The 27,907-nt window shown below is 53.6% G+C and overlaps 1 protein-coding gene across 11 annotated transcripts in view; it reads left to right on the top strand.

Moving 5' to 3' along the window:
- The window catches only part of AGAP1 (ArfGAP with GTPase domain, ankyrin repeat and PH domain 1), a 479,134-nt gene that overhangs the window by 361,059 nt on the left and 90,168 nt on the right, over positions 1-27,907 (top strand). For all 11 annotated transcript variants that reach the window (XM_079132266.1, XM_079132265.1, XM_079132259.1 and 8 more), the window contains one exon: positions 1,740-1,901. In XM_079132266.1, the coding sequence (XP_078988392.1) occupies positions 1,740-1,901 (162 nt within the window). The remainder of the gene's footprint in view (positions 1-1,739; positions 1,902-27,907) is intronic.

Below are 27,907 nucleotides of genomic sequence, written 5' to 3' on the forward strand. Positions count from 1 at the left end.
GTTGCCAGTATGTGATGACAAGGACAGCAAGAAGGAGTCGGGAGCAAACTCAGCCTGCTGAGTGGAGGGCGCCTGGCGGACGGGGTGGAACAACAGAATCGGCACCCATGGCTGCCGGGGGGCCAGTGCTGCTCCTCTGCCTCCACGGTCAGCGTGACCCCTCTAGGACATGATAGGCAGGCTGGCCATGTTCTTCAAGTCCTTGCTAGGCCTGGCACAGGGAGGATGGGTCACAGGGTGATGGCATTGAGACCACAGCCGAAAATATTTAAAATGAGCAGAACAATTCATGTGGGACTTGAGCACCGAGTAACACATGGGATCATCACCTCAGGATGAAGTAACGTCCTGAGTCTCCAGACCCAGAGCCACGGCAGCCTCGCAACACTGGGAATTGTGCACAGAAATCACACGGTCCAGCTTTGTTCCCCGTGGACGTCTGCAGCTTTCCTCTGACCCTCAGTGGAATTGAGTGTTTAAATAATTAGGGAAGAACCACCACATCAGAAAGCCTGGCTGGCTCCCACCTGGGGTGCCAGGTGGAGGCCCCTGGAAGTGGCCTTAAGGCAGGACCTGAGCCTAAGGGCCGGACGGCAGGTGTCTGTGGATCACGCAAGAGGCTGTGCACAAGAGCGAGGGTGACTGAGCTGAGGCAGGGGTTGAACCACGTCTTATGTAAAGCTGTACCCATCCCCCCAACCCGACCGTCATAGACAGCAGGATAGGGGACTCGATGCCTGCTGTCCCCTGGTACAGTCCCCCAGGTGTCGGGCAGAGTGGAGGGGGTCGGCCTTGGGCCTGGGCGCACTGGGTGACAGTGGGTGCTCAGCTACTGTGCCAGGCAGGGATCCTGACCCGGCGTACTCAGCAGGGACCCCACACCTCTAGAAAGTGGCTGGCCAGCAGTTGGTGCTCAGAGTGGCAGCTGAGGGAACATGAGGTGGGGCAGAGCCTGCTGCCCCGAGGTTACGAACCTGCTGAATCATGAATGGAGAATTCTCATGACTTGGGGGACCTACCTCCTCCACCACCTGTCCCACATCCAAGTCTGTGTTTGTTCCTGGTGGCTTAGCATCACTTTTGACCTTCTATTTGGTAAACATAAAAATAAGTAATAAACTGAGTTTCGCTTGCAATGAACAATCCTATTTGCACACTGGTTTTCCCAGACCTTCGTAAGCTGCTCCAGTGCACCAAAAGCAGGTGGAGCTACTTGATGGACTTCAAGCGCCATCGCAGGACGTTGGGGGAGGACTGGCTCACCACCGGTCACCAATCACACTGTCACATGTAGTGTTGTGAGAAGAAAGATTCAGGCACCTCGTCCTGCGTGCACAATCAGTCCCATTAAAGATGCACTCTTGTGCATTCCTGTCTTTATTTCATTTCTGGTGTTCGAGGTAATTATGGGAAAAGAAAAACATACAACTGAAAGCCCACTGCTTCCCTTTTGCAAGATCATGTATTCTGCACATGAGTTTCCAGGACTCCTGTCATGCAAAGTAGAGAATGTTAAATTCTCCTAGCATGACGGTGACGAAGAAATCAGTGCCTGTGGGTGGCTGGGGCACTGTGATCTTCTCCGGCTGGAGGCTCTGGGCCTCCAATCTGAAGCTTCACAGCTAGGCATGCTGTGCAGGCCCATGTGGTGCTGGAGGAGCTTTGCGTGAGTGTCTTCCCTGGTCTCCTTTCTCTGTGCTTACCTTTGCATTCTTTTGCCTTTTCTGATCCGGTGGCAGACACGGGACTAGGTGACTCCGTGTGCTCCAGCCCAAGTATCTCCAGCTCCACCAGCCCCAAGCTCGACCCGCCCCCCTCCCCCCACGCCAACAGAAAGAAGCACCGAAGGAAGAAAAGTACCAGCAACTTCAAAGCCGACGGGCTCTCTGGCACTGCTGAAGGTAAGGTGTCCCAGGACCCCCAGAGTGACTGCATTTCTGAAAATTCACTTCTGGTTTTCCAATTTGTGAAGTCAGATCCCCATAGAACCACAGGTGCACAGCCCCTGCGTGTGCTGTCTGTTTGCAAGGTGGCCCAGCAGGGCCTGGAGCCTTCTCACTGGCTGATTCTCTAATGACTCAAGCCACGCTGGGGTCTCAGCAGCTGCTGGTCAGTGGTAACACTGGTCTCCATTGTAGGCCTGGTCAAGTTCTGAAGCCCCTCCCCACCTGGGCCACCGGGGGCACAGCCAGCCACTCCAGGTGGGGTGGGCCGTGCTCTGCTGTCACCACCTCAGTGAGCTCTCTGGTGCTGGCTGGTCTCCGGCACCGCAGGCAGCCGTCTCGCCCCAGCCTGTCCTGACGGTACCTCTTCCTCTTCTGCTCAAGCACCTTGACTCCTTTTGCTCTGTGGGTCCCCTTGGCCCTCCAGGTGCCACGGTTGCTTGGCTCCACCTTTTACTTGCTGAGTCCTCCCATAGAGACCATGATGGCGGGTGTGATCTTTCTGACACAGATCCTTCAGATGAAGCCACGTTTTTTTATTCCACAGACGCAAGTGGAGATGGTGCATGCACGCACCTGTGTACACACACACACACACACACACACACACACACACACACACACCGTGTCACGAGAGGCAAACTAGTCCAATTGCAATAAACAAGTTACAGAAATGCTTCAGAGGAAAATTGAATTCCTAGCGGCATTGCCGTGGCACCCGTGGCTTTGTGGGAACGGCAGGTCTATCTCGGGCAAGCATCCCCCGCCAGGAATTCTTCACTACTTACGTCCTTTCTCCTTCTCCCTGTCTGCGTGCCGTTCCTGGGTACTCCACCGTCTGTGTGTTCAGAGCCACAGCCTGTAGACACTGGCCCTAGTAGGGAAGGCAGCCTGTCCCTCCTGTGCCCCGGGGTTAGTGTGAGCCCAGCACCTAGCAGGGAGGAGCAGGGGTGCTGGCAGTGTGCATGGCGCCCCCCTCAGTTGTGAGTGGGCAGGTGGATGGAGAGCCGGAGAGCTCCAGGCTCCTCATAAGGGGCCGGCCGCCCTTCTCCACGAGCCCCCGTGTGTGTCCCGTCAGCTTTCTGCTGACAAGGTTGGCCAACAAAACCCAGGTTTCTCATTTTGCGGTACACGAGGGTGGTTCCCTCATAGTAGCGATGGTGAAGAGTCATTACACGTCAACGCCCCCACCTAGACACTCGCCCACCGGAAAGAATTTGGTATAAATGCCTGAAGTTGGTGAGTCTCCTTCAACTCGCAACCCTCATGTAGGCTTGGGGTGGCACCTGCCTTGGGCCGGGACAGCAGCAGCGCTGCCACCTCCAGGCCACACCTGAGGGCACAGGGCGGAGTGCCCCTCTCCACAGATGAATGCGTGAGGGGACGTGTGGTATTTCCAGGGGGCCTGTGGCTTTGTTGACAGAGCACGGCCTGGTGAACTGGATCACCATGTCAGCTCATAACTACGGTTAATTGTCCCGGTGATGTGCCACCTGCCATGTGAGCCATGGGGACTAGATAGGGCCTCGCAGCGGTTGGGAGGTGCACTCGGCCAGCAGTGAGCTTGGAGGAGGGTCACTAAGTGACCTGCGCATGTTGGCCCTATGCCCTCTGAGGACGCTTGGCAGAAGGGCCCTGCCTGGCAAGCTGCAGGCCACTGTCGTGGAAGGTCCTGCTGCAGAGGGGGCGGCGTCAACAGAAAGACAGGTACCGTGGAAGTACCCACCCTGCAACCTCAGCAGGGCTCCCACGGGGCCAGCAAGTAGGTGGCATGCAGAGAGAAGCACAGGGCCCAGGGCAGCTGCCCTCACTTTCCAGTGACATCGTTCCAGTAGGAAATCTTTATGAAAAGAGTGACTACCCTTTCCCTGGGGTAAAAATCAGCCTGTGGGACCTCGAGTCACTTTTGTGAGCCCTTCTGAGTTCCATTATTTCTAAGGCAGAGTTTCCCCCACAGGTTAGCATTCCTGAGTCACTGCCATTGAATTCACTGTAGAGTCAGGGATGCGCGCTGTCTCTTTTCATTTATTTTGTGTTTGTGCCGTGCTGAGGCTCGAACTCAGAGCTTGGCGCGTGCTAGACGAGCACTCTACATGGAGCCACTCCCAGCCCCTTTTAGTGGTCTTCACAACTACTAATTCCTTAAAATACATCGTGGAAACCATCCAAATTAGGCATTCTGTTCTTGAAATCAAACCAGCCGTGTGTGTTTTGCCAGCGCTGTAAGTCGCTGCTGGTGGCTCCTGCATGGGCAGGTCCGTTGCCACCACTACGTTGTTGCCCATCCTATGCTGGAGACTAGAGATGGAGACACTCCGTGGAAGGCACCTGGGAGGTCGCTGACTTTAATGGTTCTGACCCACCTGCTGGGACAGATCTCTGCATCCAAACCTCCTAAGAGCATTAAAATAACCCCACAGACAACTGATTCAGTCAGAGCCCTGGAGAAGGTGCGTGGCCTCAAGCTAGTCACTGCAGAGTTACCCTGGGAAGTGTCTGCAGAGGTGTGGGAGGAGCTGGACAAGGAGGGGCGGGTCTCCAGCAGTGAGCTGCGGCCTTCAGCAGAGGGACACAGTCCCACAGGTGACCAGGGCAGCATTTTAGCCCCCTCCCTTCCTCCGTCTGCTCAGCCCTTCCTCACCAAGTCCAACCAGAAGCTGCAGATCCTGAGAGCCGAGGATGCAGACCACATGGGTCTACCTCTTGGGGCCTTTTGCATGTCCCTGGGGAGATCAGGCCAGTGACCACGGCGCAGCTTTCACAAGCACTGTAGATTGGCAGTCTCTCGAGGGAAGGAGTGTGCTGTCCCGTCTCCCTGTCGCCATTGAGGCTTCCCTCATGGACTTCAGTGCCATCCCCAGCTGTGCGGGGCGAGGAGCCTGCCACTCCAGCATCCTAGCCCCTGCAAGAGGGCAAGGCCAGCTGTCTCTTACCTTGTGGTGTGCCCAGTCAGAAAGCAAAGGCTGGGGAGCTTTGTCCCCACTGCTGCGTCCTCCCTGGAGATCCCGTCCACCTGAGGCTATATGGCCAGCAGGAACTGGGCTCCTTCCAGTGAGTGCTCACAGCTCTGGCTCTCACAGAGTCCCCGAGCGTGGATCTTATCTGCTAAAGGGCAGGACTTGAAGTCTACATCGAGTGGCAGATGAGACCTTACTGAACTCCATGTGAAACAGTTATTTCTTACGTTAAGTGGATTTGTTGAGTCTAGAAAACTCCAGGAACAGAGACAATGGCCGAAGGATTCTTCACCTTTGTAAGTACTTGGATGTCAACTTGACCAACTCAGAGCTGATGCTGAGCAGAGCGTGCCTGGTGAGCCCCTTCCCTGGGCTTTTGGGTAACCATGACGTGTAGAGCCGTATAGTGCGGAGGTAACCTGGCCCCGGGGAAGGCTCAGGGGTGAGGCGAAGCCACTTTCTGAACTGGCCACCCCGTGCCCTTTAATACGCAAGCCTCAGGGGCGTCTTGCTCAATGTTCCGCACCAAGTCCTGAGGCCTGGGCAGCGAGGGTGCAGGCACACAGGGACCACTGTGCAGTCCTCCATGGGCATGTGCCCGCCCACCTGCCGGGAGCCTCTGCGGTTTGGTTCTGTTCTTCCGGTCTCTATAAGTCTGAGGGTTTCTCAGATGCTTTCCTCTATCATAATATTGGGCACTTTTGTGATGTTTTTACTCAGGAAAACTAGACTAGAGGCTAACATTCTGTCTGTAGTTCAGCTGCCAAAATCCCAATAAGAAATAAGGTTTGGTGGTCTCACTTTTAGTGAATCTTTCACTCTTTTCCCTTTCAAAGGCAGAGAATTTTTAAATTGTGTTCATTGTGTCGGGGACAGGGCTCTTTCCCACTGATGACAAAGTGGGAAGACCCTTTGGAAGCAGCGTCCTGTGGCCTTACCACTAAACCGTGAGGGAAGAGTGGCCTTCCACTCTGCCGCTGCTCGTACCCTTCGTACGCCCGTCTCACGGGCCACGAAGAACACTGACGTCGGTGCCTCTGAGAGACTTGAAGAGGGACTGGATTTGTTGGGGATTGTTGAGTACAGCAGAGAAAACGTGCGTCCTTCAGGTCTGGTGATGGTGGGCCAGTGAAAGTGAGTTCAGATGAGCCTGGACAGGGTAGTGGTGGGACTGAGGCTGGTCCCGAGGGACCCTGCATGACTTGGAGAAGAGCGTGAGGAAGGACCAGGGACGTGGAGCCTGAGATAGGCGCAGATGACAGAAGGCCTTTCAGGCATGGGAGGTGCTGGCCTGGCTTGTCCTGGGTGGCCCAGCTGACTTGAGCGGGACCCATGGGTGGAAGCCTCAGGGAGATGGATTTGGTTTCAATAGTAAAAGAAAACTCCTGAGAGTCAGGCTGGCCGAGAGCAGCAACCCCAGCCCTGCAGTGGGTACAGCCCCGTCTGCCCACCCTGGAGGGACAGGCGACACAGAGTGCCTGTATCGCGGCACTGGGCCTGGCCAGCGCCAGGCTGAAGGGCGTGTGCTGGGGAAGGTCCTTGGATGTGGGGATTTTCCAGATCTTTAGGGGCTTGTCACCAGGCACTGTGCTTTCTGGGCATCTTCTTATTGCGGGTCCACAATGAGCCTGTCATTGCTGAGATGAAGCCACAGTCTCTGCAGTGGCCTTCTGTGGCCCCGGATCTCATGATTCTGTTAGTTTGGTAACATTCATGCAAGTTTGCATCAAGTGCTAATTTTCCTGTTTCCCCAGTGAAAAGGCTGAAGTAGAGAGAGGTTAAGTGGCTTTCTTGTCCAGGGTCAGGTTGCTGGTAGGTGACAGAACTGTCTCTTGATTCTCTGCCTCAAACTCTTTCTGCCAGGCAAAAAGCAAGTCTTTGAGGTGTGTGGAGCGGCTTTTGAATCTAGGAGTGGAGCAGACTGAATAGCTTCCTTGATATTTCTCCGATTCCATGTAAAGACACTGACTTTTATATGGATTCTAACATCTAGAAGTTGTGTAGCAAAAAGATCTTTCTTTTTAAATGCTGGGCCCATCTGATTTACCCAATCTTACAGACAAGAGGGTTATGCAGAAATCCTGATCCCCACCCCTGGGGTCACCTGGTGCCTGTGCTAAAGGTCTCAGAAGGGAATTTATTTCATCCTTCTCATCTCATTCCTTTGGTCATTTGTTCCAGTCTTTACTGAACCATCGAGTGGTTGATCCCAGATGCATAGTGAAAGATCGTCCTGGACAGGGTAAGCTACAGCAGGCCACCTGCCGTGGGAGGAAAATAATTGCTCACCGCACCTGAACTCCTAAACAGTCAGGGGAGGACCCAAGATGTTCACCAATTGCATCAAATCCAGGGGTACACAGGTCACTTTGGACTTAGTTTTCTTTCGCTATTACACAGGAGACCCTGAAATTGTGGATCATTCTGTTCTCTCATCAAATATTAAGCAACCACCACAGGGGAGTCCCCCAAGGCTCCATAGGACACTGAGAAATAAAACTCAGCCCTCTCTCCCCAGGGAATGGAGAGCCTTCACGTGGAGGTGAGGCATGTGCTAGAAACTATACCCAGGAGGCCAGGCAGAGCATTGAGGAAGGGTGGGGTATTCAGAATGCAAACATGTTGAGTTGTGAGCGTCGGGGGTGGCTTGCCTATCACAGAATCGACTTTGGGTTCTGCAGGTCTGGTGCACATCGGTTCTCCAGTTGATGGAACTCTGCAGAGTCATCAGCTCCTCACCGAGTGCTGGCTGCCTGTGCCCTAAACAGCAGTGGTGGTGGTGGTGGGATGGGTCCTGAGGTGGAGTGCTGGTCTCACTCCAGTCCTAGTTAACAGCTGTTGCTATTCTTGGCCATGTACCTTTACCTTAGGATATTTTTAAATTAATCAGTTGGTGTTTTGAAATGCACTTCGGAGGGAAGTAGAGAATTCAGCATGCGCGGTGTACCTCAAGCAGTAGTAAGCCCAGGGGGCTCGGGCCGTCTCTGACCACTGGGCCATGTCGACTGCTTTGTGCCCTCAGCCCTCATTGGGTAATTTGGGGGTTTTGCACATCACGCTGAGAGGGGCATTTTCTTTTGTTATTTAGAATACACAAGCTCCTAAGTGCCTCCTTGCCACTACATTCTCTTCTTCGCTTTCGGGGTTCAGTCGCCAGCGGGAGGCTGGACGTGATTGGCAGGTCTTCGCCAACATGTTGTCGTTTCCCTGTGTACAAGGTCTTTCTCCGTTAATTCTGTGTTATTTAGAAGTGGCTAGAAGGATGGGGATTTATAGGTGCTAGCCATACAAGTCTTCCTGTCATTTGTCACTCCTGGGTTTCCAGTTTTCATCCAGTACTGCATGTTTCTTCCTGGTCTGAGTTTTGGAAGCTCCCCTGAAAGGAAGACAATTGAGAGTCTCTGTATCAACTCCCTAAAACTCTGGGATCCACAGTGATTTTTCAAAAGGAAACTTCCTTATTATTGACCACTTGTTAGTGCATCTGAGTAGTTGGGTTGAGCAGTTAATTCGGTGCATGTGAAAAGCCAAGAATCAGAGTCTCTTCCCAAAGACAGGCTGTAGGGCATAGGAGGCCGGCCAGGCCTCGCTACCCTGGTGCTGTGGGTCATGGGGGACACATATGTCCTGATGGACTTGCCTGCTCCCCGCAAGCCAGGTCAGTTCCCCAAAGAGATTTCTCAGGTTGAAACTCCAGCTGCCCAGAGAGTGGACTTGCTGAAACTGAGTGGACCTGGGTTTACTCCAGACGTTGACATTGTAGATTGGGCACAGTTGACTCAAAAGCCATCCTGCCGGGTACAGTCTGGCCGCCACAAACACACACAAGCCATAGCGCTCTCAGATGCTTTGTGGAAGTCGGCGGGTCGGAAATAAACAAAGATGAGTCAGTCACAGTGGGGGAGCCAGAACAGAGGATTCCCATCATGACGAGCTAACGGACAAGAGAATTTTTGGATTTTTTTTTTTTTTTTTTAAGTCCACACAAACTAAACAGGTCAGCTTCAGGGCCGTGAAAGCACATTGAGCACCTACTGTGTGCCAAGTGTGCCTGATGCTGCATGTGAAGTGGCTGAGGTGGTCTCTGCCCTCGGCAGGCACATGGCAGTGAGCAAAGCATGTTTGCGGCAGGCCAGCCTGGGGATCGCCATACCCGAACATCTGGGTTGCCAGGAGACCCTCAGGAAGGCTCCACAGGGGGCCGCCATACTGGCATCCCATTCTGTAGACAGTGGGGGACAGTCTGAACATCGAATAGGGACCCATCTCAGGAGCCCTGTGGCGTCCCAGAGTCCTCTGATGCCACAGGAGAGCGCTCAGGCTCCCCGTCCACTGCCATACAGGACAAGAGTCTCACTCTCGCCACATGCAGGTGGCTTATAGGGCCCTCTAACATGCAGGCGTCGGGTGGAGTCCAGCACTTTGTCTTTCACCTGGACGCGGAGGTGCCCTTCTGCCTCTGGGCTGGTCAGCTCCAGGGTCTCCACGGAGAACGGGACCGCATGTTCTCCTCCCAGCACCTGAAGTTGGAACTCGGCACAGCTTGGGGGCCCTGGGTCTGCTGGCTTCCAGGAGAGTCAGTTCCACCTTGAATCCCTTCTCTTGATCCCAGAATGTTCTCACTCTCTGGGTCTGTGGCTGCCACTTAACCTGACAATGGAGCTGTGACCCCTGGACCAGGTCCTGCCGCAGATGAGGCAGAGCTGGTTCTGGCTGGCAGCGCCACCACCCCCAGGCCTTCCTTGCCGTCCAGAACCCTCCTAGACTTTCCATACCCGACCCCGCCCTGCATGTCTCATCGCCAAGGTGCAGGGATTCTGGCTGAAGCATGATGTTCAGAAAGTAGGTGGCGTGGTTGTCTGGATCTCGGGAGGATGCCACCTCAGCTCATGCAGCTGGGCCAGGCTCTGCACCAGGCGTGTGGCAGGCTCCCAGCCATCAGGACACCAGGCATCTGCATCCTCAGCACCTGCTCTCCTCCCAGCCCTGGCAGCAGCGAAACTTAGCAGAGCGCCAACTCAGGTGTGGCAGAGGCTGCCTCCCTTGTGTGGGGTAGAAAGCAGATGAGCTGTTGACCGAGCACCATGCCTGGCATATGAGACAGCTTGGCTGACGGGAAGGACTGAATGAAAGCACGGACACCTTTGGTCTTAGCCCCGACGCCGCGTCAGAACACCAGAGTAGCCTCGGCAGCAGGTAACTCCTCTCACTGTGGCCTGCTATTCAACTCCCATCCCATGGAGGTTTGCTGCCTGACCTGCAGGAGACCACCTCCTCTCCACGTGTCTCTGCATGGCCTCCCAAGGTGTGCACACTTTGGGGGAAGAGGGGACAAGCTCTGCCTTTTTGCATACAGCCTCCAGCCCCATCGTGGGGGCATCTAACCAGCCTAATCACCTCCCACAGACCCAGTCTCCAAGCACACCCATGGCGGGTTGGAGCTCTGACACAGATTTTTGGGAGAGACTCGGAGCCTATGAACCCGTGCAGCTCCCTGTTCCTGCGTCGGGGAGCTGGTGCTCCTGTGTCCGCCTTGCCGTTAAGGGAGCTGCTTGGCGGACTCAGTCTCTAGGGACAGAACCAAGCACAGTTCACGACTGCCCACGTCACTCCTCCTTCCAGGGTCTGGGACCCATCATTAGGATAGGCCATCAAGTGCAAAGGAAGGGAGCCATGGCCGAGCCACGCCTGCCCTTGACAGTGGTCTCGCTGCACAGCTCAGACCCTCCTCTAGTGCGTGGAGGGTCTCTTTTCCCAAATGAGGGAAGAGGCTGAATGAAGGCGAAGGTGAGCCCAAAAGCAGCAGGTAAGTGCTGGGTCTGGGGCCTCCCTCAGCTCTGGGTTCTGCATGCACCTGCACCCCCCGCTGGACACAGGAGGAGCCTGTGCAGGCCAGTGCTCTGGGCCCTGCAGCCCGCTATCTGCCCATCTCTGAGCACCTGCAGCTCTCCAGGGGCGCCCGCTCCCGCCCTCCACTCCCCACCCCAGCCCTGGAGAGAACTAAGCGGCCTCTCTTCAGCTGGTTTTGATCTCTCCTGGTCTCTCCCAGGGGAACTCCTGGCGTGGTGTTGGGGCATCACTTCTTGGCAAACAGCTTTCTTTTTTGCTCACGTGCATGCACACGTGGATACATTCAAACAGAAGTATAGCCACCGCTTCTGCCACTCTGGATCGGATAACATACAGTGTGACAGGGGACATCCCTCTTGAAGCTTTTTTGGATTTGCAGCCATTTAACTTGGAGGCATGAACCAGTTTTTATGTTCCTGCAAAGGAGGATGCGCCTTTCTTTGCTCTCTTTTAGATTAGGAGAGTGAGCATTTGCAGGGCAGTCTGAAGTTGGAGGGAAGAGAGGAGTGATGGGTAAGCCCCCTATTGTTCCTGGGACTCATTGTTGCTGATTTCCGTATTAATGAAGACTTGCTGCCTCTGGCTCCAGGTCCTCTCCTGCTTACTGCCCCCTCTGGTCTTAGTGAGATCTATTAATGCTCAGGAGAAGGCCTGGCTGGGGTGAGCTTGTTTATTTGGTAATCTTTGCTGATTCCCTCCCACCTCTCAACTCTACCCCTTTCCCATCAGATGAGTTCTTGGCTCCAGGTATCAAGGCCTGGGTGGATCACCAGTGGAACAAGTGGGTACGGTGGAAACTTTACCAGGCGTTGCCATGTACACACACAACTTCACTAGGGTTTCTTTTGTATGCGGGACATGGAGAAAATTGGCCATTTGTCTGTGGGGTAATGGGCTTTGCTGCGATATGAAAATCTATCAAACGGTTAGATTCAATGACATTCTATCAGAGTTCATGAAAAGCACCTACTGCACACAGTTTAATTCTATTTAATTTTTTTAAGGGGAAAAAACTGCGAACGGAAAATGTTTTAGTTTCTCTTAAGCTGATTTCTCTCTGCTTTTTCTTAAAAGTGCCTTTCTAGTTGCACACAGTGATGTGATCATTATCTGCCACCTCGTCGCCCTGCTGCCTCTGCATGCAGTAAAATACAAAAAAAAAAAAAAAAAAAAAAAAGAGAGAGAGAGAGAAACCAGGGGAGCTTGTGAAGTATGACTCCCCATCCCAAGACTCATTGCCTGCGATTCGTACCGCTTGACAGTAATGATCTTATTACAGTACTGTGGACCTTGAAGAGATTTCGTGAGGAGAGGGAAAGGACGAACCTCCGTGTAATCAAGTGGTGCTGAATATTCCACGCGTTTTTGATCACACACTGATTGGGCACAGTTTTGGCCCATCTTCTAGTCAATTATGCATGGCCCCTGTGCTCCTCGGATAGTCGGAGCATTGACGGCTGTTGTCTGGGCTTTGGCAGGCAGCCAGGGGTTTGAAGTGGCTTGCACACCGTCACTGGGGTAAGTGCTTTTTAGTTGGAATTGATTACCTTTCTTTGGGTTTTGCTTAATAGCAAAACTGCATCTGGAGAGGTTAGGGTGCGAAATGGACGTATGGGGCGCTTAGAGCGCGCGGACTCCCACTCGGTGTTGGGGCTTCCTTGCTTCCATCCAGTTCCTGTTGGATGACATGACGTCTGATGACGTTTAGGATGTTTCGCCGCACTTGCTGCTGCGCACACACGTTGAGCCCACGTGAAGACAGGTTCCGTTGCGTGGCTGCCACACTCAGGTTCCCGGATTCATCCAGGGAGGCTCCCAGCTTTGAGGAGAGCGGTCAGCGAGTTTCCATCTTGGCAAAAAAACACTAATTGCCTGGAGATGCTTTCATCTGCAGGAAGGTCAGGCACGAGTTCTTCCCGCCGTCGCTCTGCTGGTCTTGAGCGATCGTGGGTTTGGGCGCGTGCTGCTGCCCAACGCCCAAAGGGCCTGACCTCGCAGCTCAGCCCACTGTGTGGTCTCCGAGCCCAAGGTCATCCGGGAGGGGGCTTTTCTCCCACCAGGATGGTACGCGGTGTCATGTGCTATGTAGGTCACGCAGCTGGCCCACAGTGACGTGTGCACAAGAAGACCCGTGTGCACAGGAGCTATGCTTCTCACTTAATTCTGACTCCTGGCTTGTGGATTGTTCTGGAATCACTGGGTAGGAAAATTCCAAAGTTGTTTTTAACATAATTTGTGCAAGACTGCAGAAGAGAACATCCTGGAGTAAGTCATCAGTGCCTAAGGTTTCTGAGAACATCTTGAAATCACCAAGAACATAGTGTCCTGGGGACTGTCCCCGAGCTGAGTCCCAGACTGAGACTCCCGACATTTCTCTGGTGAATGTTCCAACAATTTGATTTGACTCTTTAATGAAATAAGTAGGCAGCTTTGTTCTTTTACTTGATTTTCGTTGGTTCTTCCATACTTCTTCCGAGTAGGAGTAATTTTCCCCTTCAGTTGGCTCCCTGTGGAGGCCGGGAAGCCTCATATCAGAACAGCACTGCCAGAAAGCTCGGGAGCACCGGACTTAATGTCACGCATGCATAGTGTTTTTGTTTTTGTTTTTGTTTTCTATTTCATGAAAATAAAATATCTGTCAACATTTAGATTTGATGATGACTCTTTAAGAGAGGAATCAGTCACCAAAGAGAAAATCTGAGTTGCTCGGCCGTGCGGTTAAACGTGTTGTGGTCCTCTCCTGACCCTCACAGGAGCCCGGGGGCAGGTGCCATTATCCCTGTTTTTATAACGGAGGAAACCGTGGGTCGTAAAGTTTAACTAACTTGCTCAAGGCCACAGCACAGAAAGCTGCGGATCGGCTGGACCCGAGCGGGATGCGCGATGTTCCGCTGCTGCCTCTGCGGTGCCTCTGCGGTGCCTCTGCTGTGACCTTCCCTCCCTGCGGAAGGTTGGGTTTGCCTTCTCTCTCCAGAACTTCCCTTCTCTGGGGCTTTTCCTGTCAATTAAGTTCATATAAATAGAAAGGACCAAAGGATGCTTGTTAATTTTAATAAGTTAATATTCAGTCCATGTAAACTTCTGTCCTTCTGTCTATGTCTGTGTGTCAACACACTGACAAATTGCATTTTTACAACACTTGGAAAATACCAAATGTAAAATTAACAAATGGTCAAAATTTTAAAGGTTGTCACTGTAGAAAGTTGGCATGTATTGTGATGATCTGTTGACAGCCAGGCAGTTTTACCTGAACCAGGTGACCCTTCTAGTAAACTACAAGATATGGTGTCAAAATGAATACAGAGTAACTCTTGTAATTAGCATGCAGTTACCCTGTACTGGCCAGTTCATCCAACAGTTTGAGATCACTGTTTCCTTGACCACGCCCCCATCACCAAACCTTGCTTTATCCCCTACTCATGGGAACATCAGTGGGAAGATCCAGCTAGGAAGTGGGAAGAAGGCAGGTGTGGTGGGTCCCGAGGACCCCTGTTCTAGTGTGCTGCTGGGGACCGTGAGTGCCCTGAACTGTCATTTGCTCAGAGGAAGGCTGGGGATGGGTGATTTCGACCTCCCCTGCTCTCCCGGGCCCAGAGCCGGGCGCACAGAGGATCCTCCTGACTTGTTTTGGAATGGCCCGGAATACCTGGGCCTTGTCCAGTGCCCTCCTAGAGGGAAGGCAGCCACCTACCTCCCATCGCCTCCCCCGCCTCCCTTGGAGTAGCCTCCCCTGCCGGTTTTCTTTGCTTCCTCACCTGGTAAGACCCCCCTGTGCTCCCTCTGATGGCCAGCTCTTGCTTTGCTCACCCAGGAGCGCTCTTTCCCGTTCCTTTTCGCTCACAGAGCTCTCAGACGGGAACTGCAGCCCTGGACCACAGGCCACGTCGAGTTCCTGCTTTCGACTTTCCCCGGCCCTCCCTGCGGTCAAGACCCATGTGGAGTACATGGAGTGGCCTGATCCATGACACTCACCACACGGACAGTCAGGGGAGCTGCGTGACTGAGAGGCAGCCTGCCTGGGGGGCCTGGTCTCCAGGACACTGGTTCTGCAGTGCCCGCCTGCACCCAGAGCAGCAGGTCGAAGCCAGAGGAAGCTCAGTCACAGAAACAGCACCTGCAGGACTCCTGCCCCGCTCCTCCTAGGGCCCAGGCACCTGGCCGTGTCCTCTGCCCACCTGAGTCTGTCCTGCCCTCTCCCCTCCTCTCTCCTCCTTTCCTCTGCCCCTCTCTTCTCACCTGTACCTACTACTTTTTATTCCTCTTTCTTGTCTTCCTTTCCTTTCTTTTTCTTTTGTTCCATTTTTAACTTTTTTACTATGGCAAAGTGTTCAACCTAAAATGTGCCATTTTGTTTTATTTTATATTTTTAGTTGTAGATGGACACAGACCTTTATTTTTGTTTGTTTGTTTTTATGTGTTGCCGAGGATCAAACCCAGTGCCTCACACGTACCAGGCAGGCGCTCTGCCACTGAGCCACAGCCACAGCCCAGAAAAGTGCCATTTTAAGCACACAGTTGTGTCAGGGTCCCTGATTCCACCCGCACATTTCCCGTGCGCCGCAGCTGTCCTCATGTTCCCGAACACCGCGCCGCCCCTCAGAAGCTCTGCGCCTCTGAGCCATGAGCCCCCGGCCCTGGGGCCCCCGACGCTCTCTGCCTCTGGTTTGCCTCATCCTGTACTTTACCTGGAAGGAAGGCAGTGCTTGTCCTGTGGTGTCTGGCTCCTCCCTCTCGGCACCCGCTCCAAGTCCCCGGTCCCTGCGGCGTGGGTGTGCCTGCCCTTCACGCTGAATCGCGTGTCCTCTGTGGGCTTTTGGCACTCGCCGGCTGGTGGAGACTTGGGTGGCTTCGGCCTGGCCATTGCACTGGCCCGCGGCCCCTGAGTGAGCCTGATGAAGGCGTGCAGGGTGACGCCCAGGAGCAGGGTTGCTCTGGCCGCCGGTAGTCCTCATTCGCTTTCTGAAGAACTGCCAGATTCTTTTTCTTGACGTCACTCTCTGGCTTCCTCTCTTCCCTCTCCGTAATATGGAATTGCAGAAGCGCTTTTAACTGAGTGAATCAATTTGTAGGCCCCCTGCTATTGACCAAAACACATGACTCGGACGTGTTACACATTTTTTTTTTTTCAAAATATAATGACAAAAACAAAAATCCTGGTATTAGTAGTTAATGCTGCATCTCCTCAGCTTTTGAGTGACAGCTGATTCCCGTCCCTGCCCTCAGGTACACCGCCTGACAGTCAGGATCCCCCAGGAGTGGCTTCTGAGCCTGGCCAGGTGCTGTGTGGAGCACAGGCTCCTTCCTGGCGTGGGCAGCTGGGGGCGTGCTGCTCTCCCTTCAGTCTGCAGAGATGAGCTTTTCCCGGCGTCTCTGAAACACCTGCATCTTTTTCTGTAACTTTCCAGTAACGAGTGGCCCAGCAGGTAAATGGGATCTTAAAGGTTAGAGGAAGTTATATATATCTTTTTTTTTCTTTTCCTTTTCTGCCAGCTCCACTCTGGCTGAGCCGAGCTTATCCCACTTCATGACAGTGCCTTGGTCCTCATCCCCTGTCCCCACCCTCTTCACTGCGGTCCCTGTGTTTTCGGGAGCAAGTGTCACTGTTGCCATCCAAACTCCCGAGGCCCAGGTGGCTTTCTGTCGGGCGGCCGGTCTCGGGCCCCTGATCCAGGGGCAGCCTCCAGGTCCTATGTGCCTTTTGCCTGCAGGTCCCCTCGGAGCCCCAGCAGTGACCAGGCCTCTGCTGTCCTCTCCCTGGCTAGCAGTCATGCCGCCTTTGCTTTTTCTGTTCTTGGGAGTTTTCCTTCAAGGTATTGAGAACAACCTGGTGACCCAGGCAATGCCAGGTCCTCAGCCTGTCGCCTCCAGGGGTTTGGGGGTTGTTTTTTGGGGGGGGCGGATTCAAGCTCAGAGCAGTGTCTCTTGGCTTCCACCACATGGAGACGCTGCCCTGTGCTGTTAGGGGTGGGTGGCCCCCCAGCTGGAGCCTGCAGTTGGGAGGGGAGCGATGTCACCTGCAGCCCCCAGGCCTTGGCCCTCCCGTCGCTTTGGGAGCTTGCCGTTCCTGATGGAAACTAGTTCCTGAAACCCACCCGGCTGTGGGTGGAAGGAGAGAGGGCGATGAGAACGTCAGGGAGGGTCCACAGCAGGGCAGCGAGGGTCTGTCCCTATGGACTGGGGGCTGCCCAGACAGAAGCGAGGACGGACGGCAGAGCTGCAGGGATGCTGGCGGGGAGGGACCGGCTTCTGGGGGCCTGTGGAAGAGTGGGGGTCAGGGGTCCACGGCCCCAGGACCTGGAGGGGACCTGGTGGTGGAAGGGTGGGGTCAGGGGTCCACGGCCCAGGCCCTGGAGGGGACCTGGTGGTGGAAGGGTGGGGTCAGGGGTCCACGGCCCAGGCCCTGGAGGGGACCTGGTGGTGGAAGAGTGGGGGTCAGGGGTCCACGGCCCCAGGACCTGGAGGGGACCTGGTGGTGGAAGGGTGGGGTCAGGGGTCCACGGCCCAGGCCCTGGAGGGGACCTGGTGGTGGAAGGGTGGGGTCAGGGGTCCACGGCCCCAGGCCCTAGAGGGGGTCTGAAGGTACTGCTGAGGCCAGGGAGTGAAGGGTGAGTCGGCTGCCCACAGGGAGAGGCAGCCAGGGAGGAGGGCTCGTGGAGGAGGGCTGGCTGCTTCCTCTTCCCCGAGGGGAGGGAGGGACTGGCCGGCCAGCCCACCAAGGGATTTCTAAATCACCGATTCCAAGGTGAGATTTGGATTCAGCTGGCCTGGAGGGCCTGGGCACAGGGGGTGAGAACTCGGGCTGGCTGGGTGAAGGCCGGTCCCACCAGGCAGACACAGGAGGACCACACCCAGCAGCCACCCCAGCGCTCCAAGGGCACTGTCCCAGCTCCCCTGCCAATGTCATCTTTATACTCTTCCTGTTTGGTTTAAATGGAATCTCAGGCACACACACAGCTCCCATCTGGTGTCACCCAAAATGCCAAGGCTGCCCATTTGTTATGGCTGCTCCATGTCACATGCCATCTTCCTGGAAGGGCACTCATCCCCTGTTGGAAGGGATACTGGGGCTTTGCTGGCCTTGGGACACGGCACCCTCAGGGGCTTCCTGCAGCCTGCAAGGGTCAGTTGGGAGGACAGGGTCAGTTTGGAAGCCTGTCAGCCTTGTATCTGGAGCCTCGGAGCTTCAGAAGCCAGGAGCTGGCAGGACCTGTGCAGGTGGCCAAGGCCCCTCCCCACGTGGTGACTGGGCCCCAGGGACAGGCGTCAGATGAGAGAAGCGTAAAGTCGCCGAAGCTGCTTCCCTCCATGCCTAGCCTCAGGGGCACGGTGTTGGCTCCACCGTGTCTGTGGCCAGCACAGGCTCAGTCCCCGTTAGGACCCAGGATAGCTGGACAGCTGTGCCCCTTGATGGGTAGTGCACGGTCCCGGAGAAGCATGGATCCGAGGTACTGCTGTGCCCGTTCTGGGAAAGCAGAATTTGCCATGGATAGTAAGTAAACATACCAGAGCATGAGCATCAAGTGGAGCAGAACAAAGCCCAAGAAGATCGGCCCGCAGGGGCGGCTGAGGTCGATAATACAGGGGGTGCCAGGACGCACTCCCCAAGGAGCCCTTGGAGTGGCCCCGTGGAGGGGGCTGCAACCAGGGCCTTCCTGCGGGGGACACGTCCCAGGGTGATGCTGCCACCTCGGGAAGCCAGCGATTGCTCGTAGCTGCTGTGCCGTGTGCAGTGTCGTGTTTAGAGCAAGCCAACTCTTACCTTCTCAGCCTCCTGACTGTCCTCTGTGATAGAACTGGGGACATATTTTTGAAGAACGTTGTACGTGTCCTGCTTCTCCATCCTCTAATTTAGAAGTGCCAGTGAAAATGTTTGCGTGTCCTCCAGCTCTTCTCCACGTGCAGTTACCCACTGCTCTTCGTCAGCTGTGTTACATCCAAGCAGTGATGAATCGGAAAACTGGTTTTAAAATGTGGTCCCAAGAACCATCAGACATAAAGTGATGCTAAAGAAGAATGGATCCGTTTTGGCATGTTATCAATTTAGCAGTTTAAAGCAGGTGAAATCAGAAAAGTCTTTAAGTGATGTATTCCGTATAGGATGACTTCGGGCGGCTGGTGAATGGCATTGGAGTTTTTCTCCAGTTGGGAAGACCTGAGCGGTAGCCCTGGGCCTGCTCCTTGTTGACTCTCAACATGAGTCAGTCACGTGCTGCTCTCTTGTTTTGTGGGTAATTAGGGCATTTCGTTCTGCAGTTCCTTATTCTAATGAAGAAGAAGGGATTTCTCTTCTGCTGAAATATTTCTTTTAGGGGTTTTATTTCTTCTCATTGCTCCACCTTTTTGCCTCTGCCTCCTGTAACGCCTTGGATCAGGAGTAGGGAAGAGAGTAATATAGGTCCTACGGGGACTCAAGCTTTTATGAAGTGCTCAGACTCTTGCCATGTGCTGAAGTGAGCCCAGAGTTCTCTGTTAGGGCTCAGGAGCCACCGGGTGTGCTCAGCAACTGTGTTCTCTCCCCATAGGACACGGCCAGCCCAGACAGGCAGGTGGCCAGGCACAGACGAAGGGCAGTGGCAGCAGTAATGATGCCAGGCAGATGCCCTGGGGCAGGTTAGGCCCCAGACCTGGGTGCCCAGCTCCACTTCTCCCTAGCAGGACGGCCAGGCAGGTCCTTGGCCTTCTCCTGTCTCAGTGCTCCGGCCCGTGAGACGGGTGCTCCTGTCCTCTGCCTCTGAGGTCCTTTGTCAGGACGCCTTGAGTTTCAGGTGCATGGACAGGCACCCAGGGCAGCAGGCCCCCCACATAGGGACAGAGCCACCACCAGTTCCTCTCTTGGGGTTCAATCTACATAGACCAAAATTTTACTCTTAGCACCAAATTGCGTGCAGTGTATTTACAGACTTTATCGACTCACCTAAGGAGGGACACCGCTGTGTTCTGACATAGGACCACCCGTCACGTCGTGCTTTTCACATGGCAGAGATAGTCGTGGGAGATCGTGCACTGGCGCAGCATTGACCCGCGTTTAGGGTGGTTCTTCATGTCACCAGAGCGTTCCAGGCACTGACATCCGCCCACCTGTGGGTGCATCAGCACAAGTGGGCCGCAGCAAGGGTGGGGGCTCCCACCGCGCAGTGGGGCGGGCAAGCCGCTCCCCAAGGCCCACACTGTCCATGGTAGGTCCCCAACCTGGGCCACGCACCGTCTCCCCTTGACCTCCTCTAGAGACTGGCACGCCCACCTGGCTGCAGAGTCATGCTGAAAAGCCTGTGGCCCCGGCAGGCCTGCGTTGACATCAGGCTCACAGGTGAAGCAGCGCAGTTGACACAGGACGAAAAGCTGCCTGGCCGAAGGTGACTTAGCAGAGACTCCACTTTGTTCCTTTCCTTGAGAATGTGTACAGGGTGTAGGGGACACCCCTGCAGGGCGGCTCTGTGACCTCTCGTCTTGGCTGTGCACGTGCCCTGGGCAGCCTGCTGTTGTGTATGTGATAGGCTTATGGAAAGCATCCCCAAAACCAGATGGAAGATCCCAGAAGACGGGAGATTAGTCTCCTCGTTCCCGGAATCCCTAGAATCTTGGCACAGTGTGTGCACATGATGTGGCCTCCTGGACTCCAGCTCTGGAGGCTAAGAAGGAGGCCCTGGAGGCCGCCTGGAGTCTGGATTTCTCGTGTATTCCGCTTCTCCAGCATGGCTTCATGTGCTATCACAAGTGTCTCCCAAAGCTTGCACTGTGGAAATGGAACCCAGCAGGACCCTCTGGAAGATAAGATCTGGAAACTATCATACCGGCTGCTCCCTCTGGGAGTTTAAGATGCACATTGCCCAGTCAAAGCCTACGTGCGGGCCTCCATCCACAAAGTGCACACACACGACCTGCCTCACTTCCTAAGCTCTTTGAGGCCAGCACTCCCCGACCATCCTTCACCTGGCACGCGTGGATCCTCGCAGGCACACTTGGGAAATGTCAGGGCCAACACAGTGCAGAGTGTCTGCTGCTTATCCAGCAGCGTCCTCCCCTCCTCCAATTCAGGGGAGTCAGTAAGCAAGTGGGATTCCAACAACGTGGAAACCCAGAACGTCCCAAGGGGTCCCCAGGTCCCAGGTGTCCTCTGTGCTTTGAAAGTTCTGCAGGCCCTCGAGGCTGTCCGAGGCACTGCTGCAGTGCACGCACCTTCCGCTGAGGCCTGACCAGACGTGCGCCAGCCTCCAGTTCCTCTAAGATGCCAGGCTTGATTTAAGGCCCTCTTTGTATGTTACCCAGAGGCACACGGTTTCCATTTGTTTTCTTTTTAACGACCATGGGGTTTCATTTTTTGATTGGCCAAGACCTTATAATCTTAGAGTCTGAACCCACTTTTGTTCAAAATCTGTCACCTTCAACATGCTGTCCCTGCCGTTGCTGCTCATTCCTGAGAGTGGCTTACGTGTTTTCAGCAGCACGTGCACGGGTCGGTCAAGGTGACACAGGGTGAGGTGCACCTCAGGGCGCCTTTCTTTTCACGTAGGCAGGTCTTCCAACACTCGCGTCAGCCTTGGATTTCCCTGCTGACCAGCAGCCACGTGGACAGAGCTTGTTCTCCCTGCTCTGGAGGGCAAGAAGTGTGTTGCTCATCAGTGTGGTCACCTACCAGACCACATCCCAGATGCGCCCCCTGCCTCTCCTCTATAATGCTGCCTCTGGGTCCTGGGGACCCAGGCCCCAAGCAGCAGGGCCGAGCCCCAAGTGCTACATGGTGTTGGTCCAGATGCTGTGTGAACCTCTCAGGGGAGCATGAACATGTTTGATGTCTTTTTTCACCAAAATTGGAATAACATACAGCATACAGTATGATAAAAATGAATGTGTCATTTGGAGTATTGCTATAAATAAATCTTTAATTTACTTAAAGCCACACTTGCCATCACCCTCCCAGACTAAAAAAAAAGAAGTCTACTCGGCACATGCTTTGTGCGTGGGGACAGAAGGCAGAATCGCCGGCCTCGGCAGCCCCACTCTGGAGAATGACAGGCCGCCTTGACAGTCTGCACAGCGTGGCAGCTCGGATTTTGCCACCCAGAGGTCTGTAAGCCAGACAGAGCTGACCAGTCGTCTGTGCAGACATCCTGCAGGCCGTTCTGTGTCTGCCTCAGATTTCTAACTGGAGCCGTGGCTGGCACGTCTTTGGGGACGTGGCTGTTTTCTTTCTCACCTCTGTCTCTTCTCCCCGGCACTCGCCCTTGCCCAACCCCCAAAGAGATCCTTTGCGCAAATTGATTTGGAGATCAGCCTTGATAAAACACCAGTCTCCTGCCCTCCCAGCCGCAGTGCCGTGTTATTAGCTAGTCCTGATTATTTGGATGTGTGTGCGGCAGCCACGGCAGCAGGCTTGAGGTGCACGGAGATTGACTGGGGGCTCTCCAACCGTTTGTCACACAAATAGCAGTGCCAGTAAACTGAGAAGCGATAGATCATTTTTCTCAAGATTGAAACCTTTTATCGGTTGTGTCAGTTTCATTATTCAATAAACGATCAGTAGCAGTCACGTCATGAAGTCACCCACCGTTAACAACCCCAGCTTCTGCGGCAGCAGGGCCACTTGCCATGGGCACCGGGGCTGGGGACTCTGGGTTGCCACCTCTCCAGCTGCACTCATCACTCAACAGACTAGGGTACCAGATAGGCATCTGATTTTTAAAGTCATGCCCTGACCACAGTTAATTCCTGCTGTAGCTGTGAGCGTAGTAAATGGGGGTCTTTCTCCTTTTACCTCTACTGAGTTTTTTGTTAAAATATTTTTGCATTTTAATTTAAAAGCCTTCAGTAGAAAGGTGTTGCTCTGGCCTGCACCTAAGTACTGGCGTCAGCAGGAGCTTTGGGGAGCCCAGGCCTGCCAGCCCTTCAGCTGCCCATTCGGGGCTTCTGTTCACCACCAAGCCCAGCTTATCTGGAGGAAGGCAGAGGACTCTGCAGTGGCTCCAGCCTGCAGGTAACAGACCTCAAGACACCAAGGGCCTTGAGCCCAAGGGTACATCTGTGCAGATGGAAGTAAGTGTGCAGAGACACTGGTCAATGGGAAATATAACGTCATTTTAGAATGTTGCTGCATTGTATTCTTCAAAGGCACCTGATGTTTCTTAAAAGTTGCAAGCCACTCAGAGATTGATCTTTGCCAACTTCTGCTTTTATAACCAAGTGTAGTTTATCAGAAAAAAATAGTATAACCTCTAGCTAAATGTAGGAAAGGAGAGGACATCACTGAACTTACCTTTGGGGCCTGGTTAGATTACCAGAGTGGGAGAGGTGTGTGTGGTTACACTAGTGGGTGTGTGTCTGCTGTATTGTATGTGCAAATAATAGTCTGGCTTTATCTGCAGTTTTACCCTCTGTTGTTTCAAAAATACTAAATGGAAAATTCCAGAAATGAACAATTCATAAGTTTTGAATTGTGTACCCTTCTGAATGGTGGGATGAAATGTGCCTCCCTCCTTCATCTTGGCATGAATCATCCCTGCGTCCAGCACATCCACACTATACGCTGCCCTCTCGTTAGTCCTTTGCTATCGGAGCAGCAGTTTTGCTGTCACAGTGCTGTGTTCCAGCAGTCCTGATTTTACTTAATAAAAACCTCAAAGGCCAAGAGTAGTGAGTGATACTGGCAATTTTATCACAGAATATTGTTACAATTGTTCTATTTTATTACTAGTCATTGCTGGTAATATCTTACTGTGCCTGATTTGTAAATTAAGCTTTATCATAGGAGAAAACATAGTACCTACTGCATTGGGTGTCATCTGGAGCTTCAGGCATGCCCTGGGGGTCTTGAAATGTGTCCCGTGTAAATAAGGGGACTAGGGTGCTTGCATGTTGCCTTTAATGAAGGCCTTTTTAAATTGAAATCATTTAGAAATCATTCCGAATTGTATTTCTAATGTTTTCAGAAACATTTCTACCCCATCTTTTTTAAATAACTTTTTAAAATATTATTTTAGATGTTGATAGACCTTTATTTTATTCATTTATTTATATGTGGTGCTGAGAATCGAACCCAATGCCTCACGCATGCTAGGCAAGCACTCACCACTAAGCCACAACCCCAGCCCCTTCTGCCCCATCTTAAGACAGTCTTCCGTGATTTCCCAGTGTGGCGGTACCTTGACCTGCGGGCCGTGTCTGTGCTTCACGCCTCCTGTTCCTCCGGCATCTACATCAAGTGCACGTTAACTGGTTTATCAGGCTGCCCCCCTAATGGTGCTTGGTTTATTGTTTAAGAAGAAACCATCTTCAGAGTGTTTAAGCCTCCAGCTTCAGCTCCCCAGTGCTGACAGGGGTCCAGGTTGACTAGGGAAACCTGTGTCTGTACTGACTAAAAATTCCAGGTCCACTCGGACAGAAAGTTCTGCTGCCCTCCAAATTGAGGAAGCCTAATCCCTTCTGTAGGAACTATACTTTTTAAGGGAACGCCCACATGCATTTGTTTATGGACATTCCCTTTAAACTGTGAGCTGCTGGCTTCTACAGGTGTCATTTCAGGGTCTCTGAGGCTGTGCTGTACGTGAGGGGCACAGCAGTTTGAGTGGGTAGTTCACTGTTGCCTGTTCCTTTACCCTGATACTGGACCCCAGATGTTTTTAATTTCAAGGATTAGCACAATCATGTTACTAAATTAGACTAACATAAGATTGGCCAACTTTTCATTTTGCCAAGCAGAAATATTCAAAACAATATCAACCATCTACCATGATGATCCTTTTGTAAGAGGAAGACTGAGCATGGAGAGGAGAGGACCCACACTCGACCTGCACGCAGTCAGTAGGTTTGCACCGCCCTGGCCAGACCCCTCTTTAATTATACTGCACATGCATGGAACTTCCTCTTGGATCAGTGCTTAGGGAGCTCTGAACTGTTGCCTCCGCCTGGAGAAGTCTAAGGGCTGAAGATCCCTCGTAGACATCTCGGGGCCCCAGGGGCAAGAGTGAGAAGGCAGGTATGTGGCAGCAAGCCCACAGACTCAGTCCGCTGTTCACCGTGCCGTCCTTTGATGCCTGTGCTGGAGATGGGAGAGTTCCTCCCTCAGGGGAAGATCCTGGGAATCAAATGGGAGAAAACTGTGCTAAGTTCTCTGCATAGTGCCTGGGTCAGCACAAGCTAGGGGTACTGGTGGTGACAATAGCGACCATACGATGTTGAGGTGGAGATGAGGTTGGCGATGGCATGGTGGTGGGTGCAGTGATGAGGGTGATGGTGATGGTGATCATGGTGTTGAAGTTGATAAGGGTGTGGTGATCACGATGATGAGGTTGATGGTGATTGTGATAAGGGTGGTGATGACGGTGGCGATGAGGCTACGGAAACAGTGGTGGTGATGGTGATGCTGGTTGTGTAATGATCATTCCAATATGGTGGTGCTGTTGGTGATTATGATATTGGTGGGGTGGTGGTAGTGGGCAGCTAAGAAGCATGAGCCCATGGAGAGCCTGCATGTTTATTCTTCCCTGAACGTTGGGGGTAGATCTGAGCTGTGTAAAAGGAGGCAGTGTTATTTCATTCATTTAAACTTGTATGTAATGATTTGAAACCATTTCTGAGTGATCTTGATGCATGTCCAAAGGAAACCTTCTACACCGGGAATTCTGTTTCATAGTCATAAATTAAGAAGTCGTACTGACAGCTGATCCTGCTTCTAATTATCGTCAGGAACAGTCCCTTAGGGCCAATCATCCTAGCCTCACCTTTGCAGATGTGTTAGTCAGGGTTCTGTAGAGGAACAGCATCAACGGGAAATATGATTATAAAAGGGGATTTATTCGATTGGCTTACACACAGAAGCTGGATTGTCCACAGTGGCCGTCTGCAGCTGGAGACCTGGAAGACCAGCAGCTGCACAGTCCAAGACGCAGAAGCCCCAGAACAAGAAGGATCAACAGTGCTACCCTAGTCTGAGAGAATCACTGGTAGAGTCCGTTTTGAAAGAGTGAGGAAGTGAGAGTCCGATATCCTCAGACAATCCAAGCAGCCATCAAGAGCCCGTTGAAGAAGAGTTGAGCTTGCATCTGCATCTGCTTCCTTGTTCTTCCAGCTTTTATTCCTCCAAGCCACCATCCTATTGGGCAGTGCCACCCACAATTAGGAGGGTCTCCAGTTCACGATCCCACATGCCAGGCATTCCTGGACACACCCAGAAGCCCCTTAATCATCAGCCTCTTAATCCAATCACGTTGACAGTTCAGATTGACCATTACAGCAGACTTGCTCCAAGCGTTTGTTAAGATCTGTGGACTTGCTGTGCCCATCAGAAGGAGACACGTCCCTCTAAGCTAGCTTTGTCTCTGTGTCATTGGAGAGCTGCCTGTCGTGTTCTTCATTGGTACAGACCACTTGTGACGGCTCGGCTGTTGTCTGGGGAACATCGTGCTGATGTCCCCGTCTGCCATCCCAAGCCCTGGGTGACAGGCATCGACATCAGGTGCACACTCCTCTGAGCCTTTTCCTAGAAGGTTCACTGAGCAGGGTCCATGTCAGCTCTGGACAGCACCTGTGGTGAGCAGCACAGGCCAGTCCAGCCTTGTCGTGCTCCGTCCCTGCAGGGGAGACAGTGAGGGAAGAGCAAAGGATGGCTTCCAATAGTGGCAAATGCCCGAGGAAATCCACCAGGTGGTATGAGGGAGTGTGGGGCCCTGGGGGTCCTGCTGGAGAAGGTGTTTGGGGAGGCAGCATCTAAATCGAACCCTAAATGGCCCCAAGGAGTCCTGCTGGTGGAAATCAGTAGGAACGGTCCTGCATGCACCCAGGAGGCGTGAGAAGAAAGGCCCTGAGGCGCTCCGCCCAGGGAGCAAAGCAGGCAGGCACAGGTCGCAGGGTCTGTTTGGCCACATATGTCCTGGGCTAAAATATGCCCCCTCCAAGGTGCTGTGTTGAAGGCCGAGCCCTAGAATCCAGAACACCATCTCATTTGGAAGTGGGGTCATTGCAGATGTGATCGGTCGCCCTGGAGGAGAAGGAACTCTTGCAGGAGAGACAGACCCACACGTGGGGTTGCGGGCAGAGGTGGCAGTGAAGCAGCTGCAAAGCAAGGACCCCAAGAACCCCCAGGACTGCAGCTGGGAGCAGGTCTTCCCCTGCAGCCGCCAGTGGCAAGCAGCCCTGGCAGTGATCAGGACCTCGGGCCCCAGAACCTCACAGCAACAACTCATGGTGCCTGGAGCCACTCGGCTTGTGGTGCTCTGTTGTGGCAGCCATGAGACACTGTTGGCCACGTGAGGTCTTCTGAGCCGTTCCCAGCACAGAGGGGAGTGACATGATCCGGCGGACGTTCCGCTACAGAGGGCCTGGTGGGACCAGCACCTGGCACTGGTGGTGGGAGTGCCAGGAGGGGAGTGGCAAGACACTGCCGAGACTCAGAAGCAGAGCGGGCAGGACTTGCTGAGGGGACGGGTGTGGGAAAAAGGAAGGGGCAGGGCAGAAGGCCAGGAGGTGAGGGCACAGAGCTGTCTGCCTGGTGGAAGAGACAGCACTGTCACTTTTTCTGTATAAACTGGGTGGCACTTACACAAAGCATGTTGAAGCTTTACTTTTCTAGTTTAATGTCCCACAGATACCTGTGTCCCCACAGCACTGTCAGCTGCTCCCAGGCTGCCTGGCACTGTGTGGAGGGGTGCTGAGTAGTAGACCGTGAGTCCCCTCTGTTGGGCATTTACTTCCTGCAGAGAGGTCCTCCAGCTCTCCCAGTTACTTCCCCAAGGAGATCCTGGCCTGATCAGAAGCTGCAAATGCACCATTAGACCAGGCTTCAGTGGCTGCTTAGTCCTAGGACTTGTGCAAGGGCTTCATGAGAAAGCCAGGCTTGTGGCCTCTGTGTGCATAGAGCCACAGGAGGGAGCAACAAGTTTCTCTCCGCCCAGGCCACAGGGTCCGTCTGTGACCAGCATGTTCATTCAGCAGACGTGTACAGAGCAGGAGTGACAGGCACAGAGACAGTGACAGCAGAGCATGACTGCCACACCAGTGTGTGAGCAGCAGGCCTGAGATCCTGTCCTGCTGTGGCCAGGTTCCCCACTAGGGCTCAGAAGTCACCAGGAGCCACAAGTGACCTCTGCTCTTGCACCCCGTCTTCCACCCTTGCTGTCCTCCTGCGCACAAGATAAGGAAAGAGGCTGTGTGTTTTCACACTGTCTC

Source organism: Sciurus vulgaris (genome assembly GCF_902686455.1).
Source record: "Sciurus vulgaris genome assembly, chromosome: 3".
NCBI lineage: Eukaryota > Metazoa > Chordata > Mammalia > Rodentia > Sciuridae > Sciurus > Sciurus vulgaris.